Source organism: Hetaerina americana, unplaced genomic scaffold (genome assembly GCF_022747635.1).
Source record: "Hetaerina americana unplaced genomic scaffold, ioHetAmer1.1.p SCAF_70, whole genome shotgun sequence".
Taxonomy (NCBI): Eukaryota; Metazoa; Arthropoda; class Insecta; order Odonata; family Calopterygidae; genus Hetaerina; species Hetaerina americana.
In genome coordinates this window covers 656940-675847 of record NW_027287317.1, presented here as the reverse complement: position 1 = coordinate 675847, position 18908 = coordinate 656940, and the positions used below count along the sequence as shown (strand labels likewise).

Here is an 18908-nt window from a genome sequence, read left to right as displayed (position 1 = left end):
GAAGTTTTATAAAACAACAAACTCTTTGCATTACTGAGAGCAAATACAGTCTGTATCAACTGGCCTTATCTTAAACTTGGGGAACACAAATGCTATAAAAAATATGCTGAAGGCTTCTAACATGTCAGGTGAAAAGTCATTACTATCAGACGCTATGTCATCACTTACTCTTATGACATTTTATGTTTTGTTATGTATATAATTGAACAATGAAAGTTTTTTTTGTCAATTGTCACTGCTGTAACATGCATTTTTAAAATTAATTTAGCTGAATAAAGAAGTAACACTATTTTCTTTACACAAGGTTACAATTTTACATGGGGACTAATGATCTTTCCCACACCTACATACAAATCACATTTTATGGGATGGAGTTCAGTTGATTACTTATTAAAATCCAAGTCTCACAAGAACACATTAACTAACTACACATGCTTTGGTTAGGATGAACTGATCAATGATACAATGTTTGTATCCCCAACTTTTCTTAGATGATCTCTTAAAGACTTTCAAAGGAGTGAAGAAGTTCAGCCACTGCAATACTCATCAGAAAATCAATGACTCCTCATTAGCTTTACCTAATTCAAGAACACAAATAACAATAATCTGCCAAAAGTCAATGGAAAGATCTCATTGGTTGAACTTCTGCATTTCCCCTGAGTACAGAGTGATCAACTAAGAAAAACTGGTGTACACATTTAAAAATATTAATTCAGTCAGAGATTTATCTACAATCTATTGAAAATGTGAGGAAACATTTTATTTGACAAACTTTTTCCATGATTCATTCCATAAGGTTAACTAATCTAATTCATTCTTCTCTTTCACAGGGATTAACAAAACATCCAATGTGCATTGCAATGCCACTTGACTACTAACAAATGTTTACTATGGGCACTACAAGAAGGGTCTTAAAAATCAAGCGAGTTAAGACAACTAATGTAGATGCATGGTTAATTTATCTTTGGAATAATAGAATAGTAGTAAGAAGAAACAAAACTTCTTAAAATGCAAACATCTTGAGGACATCAACAGTCTTCAGAAGGGGGTTGCCAACTCCCTAATTACAACGGCCTACTTATTTCTTTAAGCACAGGATAGTAAAAGTTACTAGAGAGCCAAAACTACTACATCATGAAACTACTTTGAATGATGACACTATTACTGATATCCCAATTGAAATACATCAATAAGGAATAATATCACATCAAAAGCTTTAAGATTACAATGCACAAGTTATAATATACAAATAGTAATAAATTTTCTCAGTTAAACCAGCATGAATTGGTAGGAACTACCTTCTCATATCTCTCACGCAAATTATATTTATGGTGCCCAGTTCTATAGTTACTTCGAAATTTACACTACTGAATATGATAAGTAATTGAATCCAAAGCCTACTTGATAAGATGAGGATTATGCTGGTATGTCATAAACCTACTTTGACATGTTGTTATTCTACCCACTAGATAATATACACATTTCTAAACTTCAATTATTTTATCTATAAAATGGCTATCAAACAAAGAAAAAAATTAGTTGATACACAGAAAAACTTCTTTATGCAAAATAATTTATTGCTAGCACTTCATTTCAAGTCAAAAACTTTCTAATCGTCTAAAAAATTCGAAAAGTTACATTCTGAACACTTTTTAAGAGACTGTGTAATGTGAGAATTGATCTAAACGAAATAAAGCTTGGTGATTTATTACCTATCATCAAAAGAACTTTTTGCAAACAAAATAAGATTTATGTGACTATAGCAAGGGAAATAGCATATGGTCACAAAGGATCATTTGAGTTGTATGAAGAGCAGGTTTCATTACTCCACTCTCAAATTTAATGGGCGACATGCCTGAGAACTATGCACTAACATCAAGCTTAAGAGATGGCAACCCTTCACATGGATGTCCTCCAGATATCTTTATTCTGTGTGGGTATGCTTACTGCTAATCGAAAAGGTTGAATCCTGAAGATTACGGCTGCCAGCTTTGGTCAGAGGGCGACTGTGAGCATCACCAGGTGTGGAGCATGGAGTTTCATGAGTCCCAGCTGCCAAAATGTGGTCATCTGAGCCATTCTGTTCGTGAGTGGTGTTGAGTGAAATTTTATGCACGGCATTGGCAGTGGTGCAGACCATGGGATCCTCTGTCATGGCAGCATTACTCCCAGTCGGTGGAATGCCATCCACATATGGTTTCTCTTTCAGGCTCTGAAACAAAATAATTGACATAAATTTTAAGAAACCTAAAATGGGAAAAAAGAGCACGAGCACAACTACATTGCAGGCTAGAAGTGATAGGAAACACCAATGATAAAGACACTCACGCTGAATTGATTTCCTTCCAAACCAATCATGTGAATGTGACCTATACTCCAGCATGTATCCACACCAACCTCATGAAGAAAGTACTCACATGTGAGTGTCGGGGGATCATCTACTTTTCCCAGGCCATGACTTTAGCCTCCAGTGCACAATTACATGAAACACGACTGATAAATGTTGTGTTTGATACATGTGCTGATCCCTGGTGAGGGTCAATTTGCAGTGAACACCACACTGATGGTGCAAGAGAAGCTGCTGTGCATCAGTTTTGGGGGCATTTATTTCTATTAAAAAGATCCTGAGCATGAGACAAAACTCTTAAAATCTCTTAAGACCCCAGATTCCATTAAAGCATGCTTGGTGTTTCAAATTCTTACTGAGTTTTTGAAGTTTTATTTTCTTATCTATTCAGGTCATAGAGCTTGCATTTCATTATTCACAATTACACCCTTTAAAACCTGAATCAACATTACAATCAATTATGCAGTATTCATTTTATATAAATCTGAATGAGATACCAAACTGAGGTATTTTAAATGGACATATTAAATTAAATGAAGGAAAGCAAAAAAAGGCAAAATTTTTATATGATGTTGGCAGGAGTTAGAAAGAAAATTATATAAAATGCAAACATTGCGAGAAAATAAAAATTTAAGTCTGACTGTAGCTTGGTAATTGTGGATTGAGAACTAAGACATGTCAGCATGATTTCAACATTTACAATTTAAACTGAAAAATGTAAATAGAAATTGGATGGATCATTCAATGTGATTGGAAGTAACCATCAAACTAAGTTTTCCTTACCTCATCCCTATCCTTGACCATTTCATAGACAAATGGTGCATACACTGGAGTTGGAACAAATCTTCCAAAGCCATGGACAGCCTTCAAGTCTCCCTCATCAACGCAAATGCGGCCATTTACAATCACATATTCTGGCACTCCATGACATTCCAATCCCTATAAATCAAAGCTCTCGTGAAAAAAATCAATTTTTATTACAATTAAAGCTCAGTAAAAATAATCTACTCAAAACTCACCTCAAATATATTGAAATCAACACCTTGGTGATGTGTCTTAGCTGATATTGTTCTTGTCTTTTGGGGATCCCAAACAACAATATCAGCATCTGACCCAACAGCGATACAACCCTTGAAAAGAAGTATTAACAATAATTATAATTACCACTGGGAATATATGTTGAAAATATTTTAGGACCATGAATATTTCTATCTCCACTAACCTTCCTTGGATATATATTGAATATTTTTGCAGCATTGGAGCTAGTAACAGCAACAAAACGTTTGGGGTCCATTAATCCAGATTGAACACCTTTCTCCCACACAACAGACATGCGGTCTTCTACTCCATTAACTCCATTTGGAATTTTTGAAAAATCATCCTTCCCTAAGGCTTTCTGAGACTCACTGAATGTGCAGTTATCACTGCCAGTAGTATGAAGGTCACCACTGAAGAGGATCAAAAATTAAGTCATTTGTGATAATGCTACATATATATATTCAATTTGAAACAGAAAGAACTTAAATGCTAAATTAATGAAGAGTTAGGAAAATTCTAGTCAAGGTCTTCATTGAAACAGAAAAAATAAAGAATTTCCATATGAGTATTCCTTCATCAGGCACATTAAATTAGGACTGATAATATCCATAAATATTTCATCAAAACTGGGCACTTATTTTAATATGGAGGCAGTCTTCATGAATATCAATTTGAAATAACACATTTACAGCATAGAGCTCATTTATGTTACAATAAACAAAAACTTCCATTTCATAATTTTTGCCAAAATGCAATACATGCACCAGAGATCAAGCTAATAAGCCACTTGAATGTGGAAAACAACAAGTCAATGTTGGTGCAACGCAGTATGGGGTGAGGAATTCAATAGTCAAATGGTTTAAATGAGATAATTACCAACCCACACTGGTGGCTCATTTGTACCGATCATTAAATATTATTTGCTGCCTTTCAAGGTACTTGCACATTCAAATACATACCTTATCATTTAATTCACGTAAAGCGCACACTTTTCCATTACACAACAGAAGACAGCAGCACAGAAAAATAAATGAAAAAATTCTCCATACTTCACAAAAATTTTTTCAGCTATGACTAAGTATAGTGAAAAATAGTATCTCTCATAGTTTCAATGATAATGCCATTGTAAAAAGATATTGAAGGAAAGTTTACATGCAAATGATCAGACAATTTCATGATAAAGAGATGGCCTAAAATGATTAAAACCTTGACAACCACAGTAAACCACCCTAATCAATGTCTTTATGCAGAGTTAATACAAAACTGCCTAGTCACTTGAGGAGTCAAACATTCTTTCAAAATGCTTACTCTTTTTAAATTGAATACTGGAAGGAACCAACTCTTAATTCATGCAATGTTATGGCCGTGATAGTGTTTCCAAGATAGCAAAAATATTGCAGGGATTGTAAACAAATCTTCTAAAAGGAGTTTGTAGAAAGTTTGGGATTAAAAAAAATATATTTTGTGGGAAAGGCATCCTCAGGGTTAATCGGAACATGCATTTTGCACACCCACTTCATGAGTCATGAGTATCAAAAATGACTGTCCTACATAATTTTTCTTTACGATTGCTTCAGGTGATCCAAATAATATTTTCTGAAAGTATTTCAATCTTCCTAGCAGAGGAGTTTGGAGCAATTGTAATGAAAATTGTATCAGCAAGCCATTTTTACTTAGGATTGGTCGAAACTCAATCCATAGGAGGAAAAATATTGTCAGAAAAGTTTACGTCAAATCACCATGAGTGTAGTCAAACATTTTCTCAGTCATTCAGCCATAGCAGTCGAGGATGGCCTCTTTTCTACACCCAATCACCAAGAGTAAGCATAAAAAATGTCAACACAGTAGAGACATCTATATTTTGCAGACATTGAGTGCACCTGGTCCTATTTTTATTGAGCTCATGAAGGCGACCATGCATCAATTAATTGATCTAAATACAGTGTAACCATAAGCAAAGTTTGAATGAATAAGAGATGAAGAAACTATTGGAACACTTCAGAAGTGTCCACTAATTATAATGAAATTGAATAGATCTCTACACACAAAATAAATTGAGAAAAATGTCTGCAGACCTGCAGAAGACCTCAAAACAAGAGTCTTGATCTACGCTATGCCTCAACAAACTCCAACATGAAATACAAAAATGGCTAACTTAAGTCATAGAAATCAAGACACCAGGTTAAACCAGGGGATTAAATACTTCAACGCCAGGATGAGATTTGGTGTGCAGGAATTATTGTCTCTGCCTAGGGCTGATGGCTGTGCTTTGAACAGCTATGTAATAATGCTGGCTTGAGGGTTTCCTTAGACAGAACCTAATGGTTGAAAAGGATCAAGATCTACTTGACTTGGTTCAATTGCTTCCTTGGCTGAAGCTTAAATGAAAGGAGTACTTGATGACATTAAGGAAAACTGTTTGAAAACATGATGATATGCATGGGAGATTCCCAAAACTTCCATAATCTTTTGAATACAATTGGGTTAAGACACCCAAGTTGGGAGAGCATGTGTCTTCAGGGTGAGGGAATAATTTCCGGAAAGGATAAAATTGGGATCAAGAACCAGGTATTCCTCTGCTGTACCATAAAACTGCAACTAGATTCAATTCAACTTTGAAAACATCAAATCACTTATCACACAATAGCAAGGAACTCTCCAATTTGAATCACATTAGAGGACCAGCAAGGCATTATGCAATAGAAGAGAACATTTTCACCAGGTAATACAAGTCCTTTGGGTGAGACTTTCAAGTTCCCAAGTTCACCTTCATGATGAGTACGTGACTCTCCCACATGCCAAACCATGATTAACGAAATTGTAATGGCTGACAGCTATATTCACATTGATTTCCAAGTGGCATAAAATCTTGTGTCAAGTAGAACCAAGATTGGAGTATTTTCATTCAGGCACCCAAAATATGCCGAAGGTGTCAATCTGTTGATCTGTTACTTGATTGTTGAATTGAAGACCTTTTGAGACCACACTTTTTTGGTCTGTTCCAGATTGAGTGTGAGTTTGATAAGCTAATGGTCACATAATGAAATATTAACACTTTCTCTTATAGCATGCCCAGAGGGCAAGGAAGCCTTTAGTTTCTGTAACATGGAAGGTTCCTTATCTGGTTTAAAAATGGCAATATCCATTTTTCACAGGTACATACAAGTAATTTTTCCTTTCACATTCCTACCTTGTATTTGTGAAATTCCAAAGTGTAATGGTGCAATAAACACTATAAATGGCTCTGCTCCTAAGACATTATAAATGGCTCTCTTCGATAGGCCTTATAAGGGCAAAATGATGCTGGGATAAAAATTACCCTCTCAATGTTTCATCCCAGATTTTTCAGAGGTTTGACTCAATGTTTACTTTTACAGTGTTATGAAACTCATTCATAATTTTCTGCAAAGCACACATTTACCACAAAATCCTTTACACTTATGTTGTGACAGAAGGAATATCACTGCATTTTATTTTTCACATCATTCTTGTTGCACAGATACAGGGAGAATTGCAAAAAATGTAGGTCATCGCACGTCGCAACTCTTCCATTTCCATTTCATACAATGCCTCTATGTTGAAAGAGCTAAGTTGGCCACTTAACATTCTCTAATTATAGGGAATTCATATGGTTAATTGAATTGATGGCTGCTGGTTGGATGTGTGGTTGTTGGATAGTGAGACTTTAATCAGCCGGTTTGCCCTGAGATTGAAATTTATGCTGTGTGCATCTCAGAACCAGTGTGATGGCTTTGGGATGAGAGCGAGTGGGGAACAAAAGTAGTGAAATTTTCTAGCAGCAACAGGGTTAAGATGGGCACTGGCTTCGCGGGCATCAGCTGGATTGGGTGGAGCAGTCCACCTACTTTGAAGTCGTTTCAACAGATGGTGGGTGGAGCAGTGGGGACATTGTGGGAAGAATCAAATAAGGTAGAGAAGCTTTGGAATGAAGACTGAGTTGATGACAGTGATCATATAATTGTGAATGTGGAGAAGCAGGCATTTTAATATATGGGGCATAGTAAAAGACAGTGAAAAACAGGTGATTCTACATTTAGGGTGAAGCTATTTTCAATGTGTTACATCACATTTCTATGGATTGAAACTAGATACACGCAAATCAAAAATGGGTGGAAAATTACTTGGTTTTCCTTGGCCTTCAAGACAAATTTTCATGAAGCCAAGCTCGGTGCCATTGAGTTCATGGATGGTGTTGTTGTGCAGCTTTCAAGCTTAGTTGTTGGGGCAGAAAGATGGGTATAGACTGGAGGAGGCTTTGGTGATGTGGGTGTGATGAGGAATGGATTCTATGTAGCAGCATGAACAGGGGGGAAGAGGAACCATGGATTGTTGGGACACTGGTGGAGGGGAGTATGTTGGCCAAATGAGTTAAAGGCAAAAGAAAATAAGCAGTTGGACAGAATGAAGGTAGATGGGAATTATGTGGTCAAAAAAGTTTATCATAATGCAGAATTCATGAGTATGAATTAAGTATTATATTAGGTGGGGCTTAGGAAGGTAGCCGTGCTTGGGTAGTGGATCAAACACATACCTTGACTGGCAGATTATTCTTTCTAAAAGCATGAGCCATTGCTTTCACTGTCTGTAAAAGGCTATCAGCTACCATTGCAAGAGTTCACAATATTCCCATGGACCTTAGGTGAGCCCTCTGCCAAGGATCCTGACCTCTGAAATCTGTGACCAATGGATGATGCATTATTGAGCTGGGCACTTACGATGCAAGCAGCTTCATTAAATGCACTGGGGTTGTGGGGTCAGGGCGCAGGGGAGGGCTCGTGACATGAGCAGCCGCATGCCTCCAGCATGAATTCCAGTACATTCTGCCATCTGTGCCCAGAGCGGAGGCCAATGTCTCTCCAAATATCACCACACCCTTAGAGTGTTTAGCCCCAATCGCATCACCGGCAGGCTTGCCCATTACTCGCACCACATAGAGTGGGCAGTTGACCTGACGAGAGGAAATCCCACCCAATTCGCAACACATATGCTTCTCTTCTCAATGCTTTACACACAAACCTAACAAATACATCTCTCCTATTGCTTAACACACCCATACACACACGCATACATACACGCATACACACATGCATAAACACTAACACACAGACCAGTCTAATAAACCATGAGGAAAGCAAGTGATAAGGAAAATGACATGTTATTCAAATGCATCTGCAAATCCCAAAGGGCAAAAAAAGAAATCCTGGTATCAATTGTGAGATTCTATAATCCAAAAGATCAAAGAACATACTTTTCAATAAGATGGTTAGTACAAGACAAATTGGAAACATGAGGTAGACTTGATAATCTACTCCAGAAAACCGTGCCTGAAACATGGAAATGAAAAGAACAATGAAATGTATTTTATTAAATGAGTTAAGTTTTTCATAAAATGTACTCTATATTTGTTTCCATTATTATACTTAATTCATGGGGACCATGAAGAGACAGTTGGATCTCCCAACCACCAACATCTGACCCCATATGTATTGCTGAGAACTGACTTCTGATATTAATTTGGGAGAGGAGGGGATGGTAGATATCTTGACCTAGTCTGGGTCAAATATGATGATGATACATCTTAAACATGTGTACAGAATACTAAGGCTTTCAGTAAGAAAATTTAATCATTGGAAACCATCAAAACGAAGCTTTCATCCCAAACCACAAAGTCTGACGTTCTCCTCTCCTGTCTAAAACTCTACTGATCAATCTCTCCTGAATTCCTTTCCGAAATCATCGACGTTGACCACATAGCATCCCACCACTCTCCAAAATGCACATGGAGATATGATTTCATGCCACACCACCGAATTATCTCCACTGACATACAACTCACACTAACTATGAAAAATACTGTGTCTTCAACTGTTTCCTATACCAATAACGAAGACATTTCTGACATTTTAAAATGTAGCTTAAAAAATAATGGATTCCTCAATATATTTTTGTACGTACGACCACTTTAACCGATGGAGCTGTACATGAAGAAATGTAAGAGAATGTGAATCTTAATAAAAGTATTACATAGTAATGCATTACATATCACCAATGTTTACTTCTATCATATTGCACTATTACTTACTGTTATATAATTGGATTTCAAATAAAAATTTTATTCACATAATTATTGCATCCAAATGACGTTGAAAGGAATTTTTATTTTAGGCTACGACTCTCTTCCTTAAGCTACTGGAACATTACGACAACACTACTTAGAAAAATTCCCAGGAGTTTCAAAAATGACTTTTTAAGTGTCAGTCGGGAATTTTAACAGGTTGCAGCATATGACTGATCCGTGGGTCTAATGGATTCAGTTTGATTTCCCTGCCAAACCCTATTGCCACTCTAACAGATTTATTCATTCTTCTTATTTTACAAATACATTTTTGGTGTTGTTCCAGGAATTTTTGTCCTCTCTTTCATGACAGTCTTAGACCAGGCAGAGTCAGCATTAATTTTTGCTGTTCACAAATTGATGGGAAAAAAATTAACAGAAAATTAGATATTTGAATGTCAGCCATGAATTAGTCATTTTCATTTACACTTGCCCCTCAGCACATCACAAATACTTGATAAGCTCTTCCAGTGAGCAGAATCATAAGCATTTTTCTTACTACAATGAAAACATGTAGAACAAAATTCGACTTCCACTGCTAATTTTACATTTTTGATCAGCATATGTACCAGGCTATAAGGCTAGATAATTTCTTTACAAGTAAGATTGACAACGCATATCTTTACTTCAATTTCTTTTCACCAGCTTGCTTATGGAGTGGTACAGATGGCTGCACAAAATGAGTATTGAACCAAAATACTTACCTTGCCAGCATTTCCATCAGATATTCCGGAGTTGTTGGGTCTGACCTAATGGGTGGACTCATTAAATGCCCAGCAGCATGTCTCCAGCAATCATGCTTAATAAGTGTTCCATCAGTGCCTAAGGATGCAGCTATGGGCTCTCCGTATACTACAATGCCTTTCCTCCTTGCATTGGTAACAGCATCAGCTGCAGATTTGCTCATAACGTGCACAACATAGAGAGGGCATTTTACCTACAAAAAAGCCATGCCATGCCATAGAAATAAAGGGAAAACATTCAGATGGAAAGGTTAAGGGCACTAAACTTCTAAATGCAGAGCTGAAATAAGTGATGGAATACAATGTAAGTGCAAATTGCTAAAATGTAACCACATTAGAAATATTATGTTGGAGGGGATCAATGGGTGAAAACCAAAACCACGGAGTGTGGATTAACACTTGGTTGCATTATCTGAGCACAGTAGATAAGTGCAATCATTATAAAAACTGGAAAGAAAAAAAACCTAAATTGTAAATGTTTTTGCAAGCGACATATTGAATTTCAGTTTGATATGAATTAAAAAAAAATTATCAAACAAAATATTATTAATTCTATTCAGACAGCCAGATTATTTATATTTATAAATATATATATTTGAATTATCTTTTTTCTAAACAAAAAATTTACACATGGACGTAAAATCAGAAATTCTAGCTTAGTAATCCATTTATTCCATATTTATTCAAATCTCTTATGATTAGCTTATTCATTTCATCCACACAGCACACTGTTTTGCCAATTTTTTTCCACAAAGGAAAACCTGCTTCAAATAGCTTGTAAAAAACTGTTTACTTGACAGAAACGTTTTTGTGGTCCATACACACTATTACATTGAGCCCCTTTATTCTTGGAATGTGCCATCTTTAAATCCTAATGGGAGGATCCACACTATACTTGTGCTGTGGACTGGTCTCATACAATCATCCCCCGAAAGTTTTAATTTTACTCTTTTCTTATCCGGCAAGTGCATGAAGTATATATTTTTAAATACTTGCCATTGCTTGTAAAATAGGAAAAATCATCATTATCTCATGTTGTTTCCAAAGAAATTCAATTAAATGGATTCAACCAAATGGTAAATATTTGAACACACATGACCAATATGATCAGATATGGTGGATTATATAGATGCAAAACTTAAATATCTAAGCCTTGGTCCAAAATTTGTATGAAAAGGAAGTAAACATACAGAACCATCTCATTAGTTGCGCTCAAGTCAAAGATGCATCCATGTATTCCCATAGAAAAACCCATAAACACAGTAATCAACCTGAAGGTCGGTTTGGTAGGTGATGGTAGTGTTCACCCAGTACTAAGCCCGACGGCATGTGAAATTCGCACATCAGGGTAGGGGGGCCAGGTCCTTTCCCTTTGCCGGTTATGGTTGCCTAGGAAGACCTGGTACCCGAAAAATCATACAGCTTGGGTGGAGCTACAGGTGCCCAGAGTGCCTTGCCCAGGAATTGAACCTGGGCCCCTCCGGTCAGCAGTCCAATGCTCTACCCCCTGGACTACAGCGACCCACGTATCCATGTATAGAGATGCAGTTTTAATGCTTAGTTCCACTACGTATACAAAATTTAGCGTAGTGGGTCATGAGTATTCTGACACTGGTAACTGAAATTGGCCGAAAATAATAAGGGAACCAAATTATCAGCAATGCTAACTCTTAATAATTCATGGAATTGTAACATTCAAACATATAGAATCTTATGAATTTCATGAGGACTGATCGGAAGTTTTTTGAGAATTTCTCAGAATAATATCAGGGACGTTAGAATTTTTGGGCCCTCATAAGTGGAGATTTAATGAAAAAAATGAGAGATACCATCAAGGCTAAATACACTTCAAACATTTATCTTCTATAAGATAAATTTCATATACCACCACATTTTGAGTACCAGATTTTTTTCAAACAAAAGTTTTTCGATCAATCCAGTTAAAAAAAATACAACATGATAAAAAAACTATGAGAGAATAATCTCTAACATCAGCACACACTCATTTTCTGAATTTTATTTCCAATTTTTTCAATTGCTAGTTTTAACAGTATTTGAGTGGTAAATTATGTGTAGACAAAAACCATAATGCAAAACATTTGAGAGCCTTAATATAGACCTTTTATCTCCTTTGATACAAGTTTCTTATAACAATAGTGAAAATTAACTATGCGCAAATGAATTATCCATTCAATAAATATTTAAAAGCATGTATGTTGTGATTTTTCAAGCCTAAAATCAATTTTAATATTTCTGTAAGCCCCCAATGACTCTCTAAGTTGGCCCCACTAAGATGTACCCCACCAGAATAAAAGTACCCAAAACAGTAAGTTTTATGAATTAACCAACAGATTTTTCCATTAAAAACATCATTAAGGAAATAATTCATGACCTTTTTAACAAACAAACTACTACACCAAATTAGTTTTTGCATTTAAAAATTATATAAAATTTAAATTGAATACTTTTAATACATAAACTACTAGATTAGAATGATTATTAAATTTCTTTCCATTGATTTGAAAACTTCTAATCCTTGCCATGCTCCATAGTAAGAAATTCAGCAACAAGGTTAAGTGCTCTATGTAAGTGATATGACATGCAGAAAGGAAATTGAAAGGCATACATGAGGTATGGCAAACCAGGCATAGTAAAAATCTTCCAGGTACTAACTAGGAATCAAGCCACACAAACATGGTCCATGTGAATTGAATGCATTTTTCATTAATGGAGCAGTCAGGCCAAGAGCAGTAACATTCACTCAAGCATTAAGGCCACAAGGGGGATTGACCTTCAGGTGCACAAGAGGGCACACAACTATGAACAGACTGATTAACAAAAAATACTCCAAAAGCAAATCAGCCCAGAATTTTGCTGCTACAACATTAACCTCTATTGAAGTACTTAGGAACATTCACTCTCTTGAATGTGATCTAACAATCGAACAGGTATTAATAGGTATTTGGCAAATGTTTTTCTTCAGATCAGGGAAAACAAAACTTATTCAGGCCACCCTTGCATGGTTCAGATCTATTTCAATGCAGTTCATTGGAAAGGAAGAACATGATTACGATACAGAAGGTAATGGATGGGCAATGTACACACACATATGTGGAGCCTCAGCCTCGAATGCTTGCTATCTCACGTTCAGGGTGCAGCAACATAACTTCCTTTTTTCAAATGCAAAACGCTTTCAAAAGAGGATGTTATGTGCTGCACCCTGTAGTACAATTATGGATGAACAAAATACTATTTATAGTATACCATTTATTAATACTAATGATTAATAGCCATCAATCACATCTACTAAATAATACTCAACCCAAAAGCAATCTCAAATTTGTGAGTTGCATGTAAGGCAATCAAATGGTAATAATGCTCCTAACAACAATAAAATAAAACTTCTAATGTTTTTTGAACAAGTTGCAGTGTAAATGACACCAGCACTGGCAAAATACATTAAAAGAGCAATGATATTTCGCTTCTAAACCCATTGATTACTATGGTGTATTGACTTATTGAATATCGCTGAACATGATTTGTTTTTTCTTTTAGTACTGATTGTACATATAAAAGCAGCCTATAAAAATATATAACAGCACCTAGGAGAATCATTTAACTCACAAAGGGAGTACACACATTACTTCTTGAATTACTAATTTTCTTTCAGAATTTTATGCCTTGGGACGTAATTGCACATCATTATTTTTCTTCTTAACTTTTAATTAATTTTAAAAAACAATGTGCAAGGGCCGCCAGGATTGAATTCCTTGATCTCAAGCCTCAGCAACAATATTCCCACAACTCGGAATTATTACTGAGTAAGAAATGAATTAAACTGTCACATTCCAGTAAACTGCCTACTACCTAAAATACTATCCATTACAAGGAGTAAGGCCGATATATTTTAGTCAAAATTATTAATACTTACATTGAACGATGAAGCCATCAGAAATGCACCCCTAATAGAGCATAAGTGCATTTAAGAATATTAAGAAAGAGTTAGTTTTACAAGTAAACTTAGAAGTTGAGTGATAAGATTCAATTATTAAGTCTATATAAGATATCTCTTTAAGTAAATATACATTTCATTTCAAAATGAATACAACACCAAAAGTTAATTCAACAAAATGCTTATGTTACAGTGCAATACACTGAAGAGCTCAGCTAGTACAAGAGAAAGCTACCATTAAAAAATAAATCATTAATTTTGAGCAGGACCATCCATATATGTCACATGGTTTTTGGCCAAATCTTTCTCTCTTTGTGACTGTCACAATAAAACATGAATAACTCACTCTTCCCCAACTAGTTGTAATAAATGTCCTTGAACCAATCTCTTTAGACCACAATGTAAAAAGTTATGCCTTAAAAGTGATGCCCAGAAATACATATTTTAACCCACCCTTCCCAATGACAGACATAGGCATATGGAAGTGACAACCTCTGTGGCTTTTCCCATGAATACATATATGGATAACCATTTAGAAGCATAAGTAACGATTAGGAATTGCATTTATTTACCATTCTAACAAAGAAATATTGCATGTTTATGAGCTTTGAAACATTTCACATTACGAATATGCTGAAATTTTACAATACTCAAATATTTCTTACTTCCAATCAGAAGTGTTTAAAATCATTTAATGAATTAATGCAACTGAAGCATTGAAATTGGAACATTCAACAATTAATTTAAAAGATCAAATTTTGATTTCTTCAAGATATTACTGCATGATTACAAGAAAGAAATAAAAATACATAATGATGATCACTTTTGCAATTTGAACTTTGCATTCAGAGTTATTCAGAGAATGCAGATCATTCAGAGAATGCACTAATTACTCCTTTGCATTAAGTAGATAAAAGACTTTTATATCTTTTTTGTCTGCACCCTAAAATTTATAAACATGATATGTAACCAACTACCATGGGGTCATTATAGTTAACATACTTGTCCAGCTATCATAGCTGCTCTATGAACTGCCTCTTCCTCTACTTCCTCTGGTCTTGAGAGGGCATGACCCTCTGGTCCAGTGACACCAGCAGCCAAGAGTTTCCTGGTATTCTGAGGTCCAACAGAAAAAAAAGGTTGTTAAATATTTAATATCAATATATTTATAACATCATGAATATCTCAATTTCCTCATGTATGAAAAATACCTAGTAGTAGTTTTGGGGGAGGCGACTGACATCTAAGGTCATTTGCACCATTAGAGATGGATGGGAAAGGAAGAGTGAAGAGAAACCCGGTGTTGGCATTAGCCTACTCTTAACGAAAGGTGCCAAGGGGTCCGAAGTTTAACGTCCTATCTGATGGACGCCGTACTCACTTGAAGTGCTCTCCACAAAGCAACTAAAGTAGGAATCGGTATACCACTGAAAAATATTTCTTGTTTCCAGGATTTGAACCTGGGCCCTCTCAGCTGGAAGCCCATACATTAGTCACCGCACCATCCCCATCCCCTACAAAAACCCGTATTATGCAATTGCTCAACTGGATTGCTACTTGCCTTACCTTAGGAGTTATTCAAACTACTATTATATAGGTAATTTGTAATTCTTAAATACTCATCCGCATCTGTAGATGTGAGGGGGCACTAATTAACAGCAGACCTAAAAATAATTCCACTCCCTAATGTGATCAATTTACTTGTGTATAAAACCCATGAGTTTAATTCATAAAAAGGTAGAAATTTTTCCTATCAGAATAATTGCTTGCTATGTTCTGTTAACACTTCTTTACATTGATATGTTTTCAAATCATAGGAATTAAGATATTCAGGATACCAGACTATTCCTTAGCATAAGAGTGTCCACATTACCTCAGCAATTATGCTACCATTTTCAGCATGAACTTGTGCGATGGCCCCCAATTCTCTGCAGGTCTCAAACACTTCATAAAGCTCTGTATCTTCAAGCATGAGGACATCTTTATATGCCATGAACATTTTGAAGGAATTAATACCATTTTCTTTGCATAAAAGTGCCATTTCTTCCTTCACCTGAAAAAAGTTACATTTATTAACACATACTCAAAATCTTATGAGTTCGTAAGTACCAATTCTGATAAACGACATACTTTATCAGACCACCACGTAACTGCAACATGCAAAGCATAATCACAGCAAACTTTTTCATCAGCTAAACCTCTCCATTTGTCATAGGCTTCAATTAGTGATTCTCCTTTAGCTGGTATAACAAAATCCACTGTGAAGAAAAAAACACAGATTCATCAACTTCAAATATAACAATAACAACAATGGCACAAAGGAATAATTCCAGGCACATAACTCTCAGAATATGCATCTTAAAATACCAAATACGAAAACATGTATAACTGCTTACTTATCATTGTAGTTCCCCCAGCTATGGCAGCCTTTGTACCCTGGTAAAAGTCATCAACAGATTTTGCTCCCATCAGTTCAGCCTCCATATGAGTGTGAGTATCAATTCCACCTAAGCAGTTGAGAATATATTTTCAGGTACAACATCTTAAGAGCCAAACATGCATTTATGAATACATTTGCATTGACACATGCTTGTGATTACCAGCAGTAATATAATCAACAGAGAATACATATTTCATTACCTAAAATAGCTTAAAATGATTATATTAATTTTCCTGGGAGAATGGGCTCAAATGCAATAATAAACAGAGATTTATATGATATTTTGTTAGTATTTGAACCACCAGTGCTTGATAGCAACAAAAATTAAATGAGTGTGATAGCTATATAAAAAATAAGCTACATGTATAAATGAGCATATATCGCACATGAAATAGAAAAACAATTTAAGCACGGCAGTATGCAAAATATCATTTAAAAGTGAGAGATCATAATGAAACCAGAATGATAAAAAAGGTCTAAATTCTAATTTAAAGTGATTCAATCACCGAGGGATTTTTGCAAAAAATTTATCACATCAATGAAATTATATTAAAAAGGGAGACCATTAGAATTCAATTTTTGCATGGGTGAAAAAAAACTTATAATATCTCAAAATGTTTTAAACTTGGGAGAAAAATCATACAAGAAAAGGGCTGTTTATCTCCATGCAATGTACTTGCCTGGTATTACATATTTTCCTCTTGCATCAATTATCCGGGATCCACCTGGAATTGTGAGGTTACGCCCCATCTCTCTAAAAACAAATACCAAGAGCCATAATGAGATTCACCCATGAATTATGAAATATATGTAGGAAAATGAATCATTTTAAAGAACCATGGGAATAATGTCCAACATTTCTAGGAAAGCTTATGATGTTAGAGAGTAAGTAGATTAGACTAGAGTAGATAAAGCAAGACAAAGTTACACATTAAGACATTTATGCCAATCGCTTTGTACCAATAGTTATCAATTACAAGGCTCAAAATTAGAAATGAGAGGGTTTAATTGGCACTAATAATAGTACCCATTGCTCATTTTTTTTACACACTTAAAGATACATATGCATCCTTTTCAGATGCAAACTGTTGGTCTCAACAACCTTCACCCAAGCGCCCATACAGACAAGTACCACTTTTTATAAACTATACTTATATGTCACTTCCAAAAAGAGAATTCATACATGCCAAGAAAAAAATTCTCATCTTTTGGCAATATTGCATTAAAAAAAGTCAGACCAATAGGAGCTTGGTTTCTAGGTGAAGGCCCAGTTCAATACATCTTAAACTCAAAGAGAAGTCACATATTCAGGATAGGGCATCTGTTTCTATCCCTCAGTCAATTATGGTTTCAGAGATAAGGACACAGTCTGTGTAGCATGAGTTTTTCCACATGCTCTCCTCTTTGTGATGCATTACATCTACTGTCTATTATGTGCTGCACAGTGGAACATAGCTGGGAGTCACTGAGGTTTCGAGTAATTAACTACGCCCCAATTCACTGGTCTTAGGTGTGATCTTGTAGCTCTGGTTCCAATGTATGGATTTTGAGTCTATGAGGACTCTCAACTCCCTCCTCCCTTCCATCAGCATCCATGCAAGATATGTTATTCCGCAAATACTACACACCTTCAGTAAAAGAACTCAGTTTTTTTACAATCAAGAGTTAATTCATGTATCATAACCTGGTCCCAGCCATCTCATACCTAAATATGGGTTTTGATGCAAACCTAACTTTAAAAGACAAAAGAATAATAAGTTTAAAACAAACAATGATTTTGCCCAGAGTGATGACCCAGTCCACATAATACATAGATCTGCCATCCACATTACTTGCCAGGTTTTACCTTCCTAGCAGATGGAAAAACTCGTGAGGTATAAAATGCAGAAAGGACCTGTAGGGGACGAAAATATGGAAAAAGTTTCAACCTTAAGGGTTGAAATTTGGGGCTTCAGGCACATGAGGCCAGTACACAAGTCACCACACCAACGACATTTCCGCAAATGACCTCAGCTGTCGGTCGCCTCCCACAAAAACTACGACTAGCAACGTCATTCTATAATTCTCTAGACGTATTGATTTCTTGGAGATGACCAAAAGCATCGCTACTGAAAACTCTTCCTTATCATTGCTAATCGGCGGCCGAAATCAGCTTTTTAAAGGTATTTTAAGAAAATGACGATTTCTGTTATTTATGTCAGATTTTATACATTTCAGGACATGACCAAGTAAACAGACCAACCGACTGCACT

The 18908-nt window shown here is 35.7% G+C and overlaps 1 protein-coding gene across 6 annotated transcripts in view; it reads right to left on the bottom strand.

Annotated features, from left to right (window-relative positions):
• The window catches only part of CRMP (Collapsin Response Mediator Protein), a 265863-nt gene that overhangs the window by 15259 nt on the left and 231696 nt on the right, over nucleotides 1-18908 (bottom strand). For 3 of the 6 annotated variants that reach the window (XM_071595913.1, XM_071595916.1, XM_071595918.1), the window contains 10 exons: nucleotides 17337-17410; nucleotides 16613-16723; nucleotides 16347-16474; nucleotides 16090-16269; nucleotides 15219-15332; nucleotides 8122-8354; nucleotides 3570-3795; nucleotides 3367-3477; nucleotides 3131-3286; nucleotides 1948-2212 (listed from right to left, as the gene is read on the bottom strand). In XM_071595913.1, the coding sequence (XP_071452014.1) occupies nucleotides 1948-2212; nucleotides 3131-3286; nucleotides 3367-3477; nucleotides 3570-3795; nucleotides 8122-8354; nucleotides 15219-15332; nucleotides 16090-16269; nucleotides 16347-16474; nucleotides 16613-16723; nucleotides 17337-17410 (1598 nt within the window). Of the gene's footprint in view, nucleotides 1-1947; nucleotides 2213-3130; nucleotides 3287-3366; nucleotides 3478-3569; nucleotides 3796-8121; nucleotides 8355-10221; nucleotides 10459-15218; nucleotides 15333-16089; nucleotides 16270-16346; nucleotides 16475-16612; nucleotides 16724-17336; nucleotides 17411-18908 lie in introns of those variants that run through there. The other 3 variants (XM_071595914.1, XM_071595915.1, XM_071595919.1) reach the window with 3 other exon arrangements.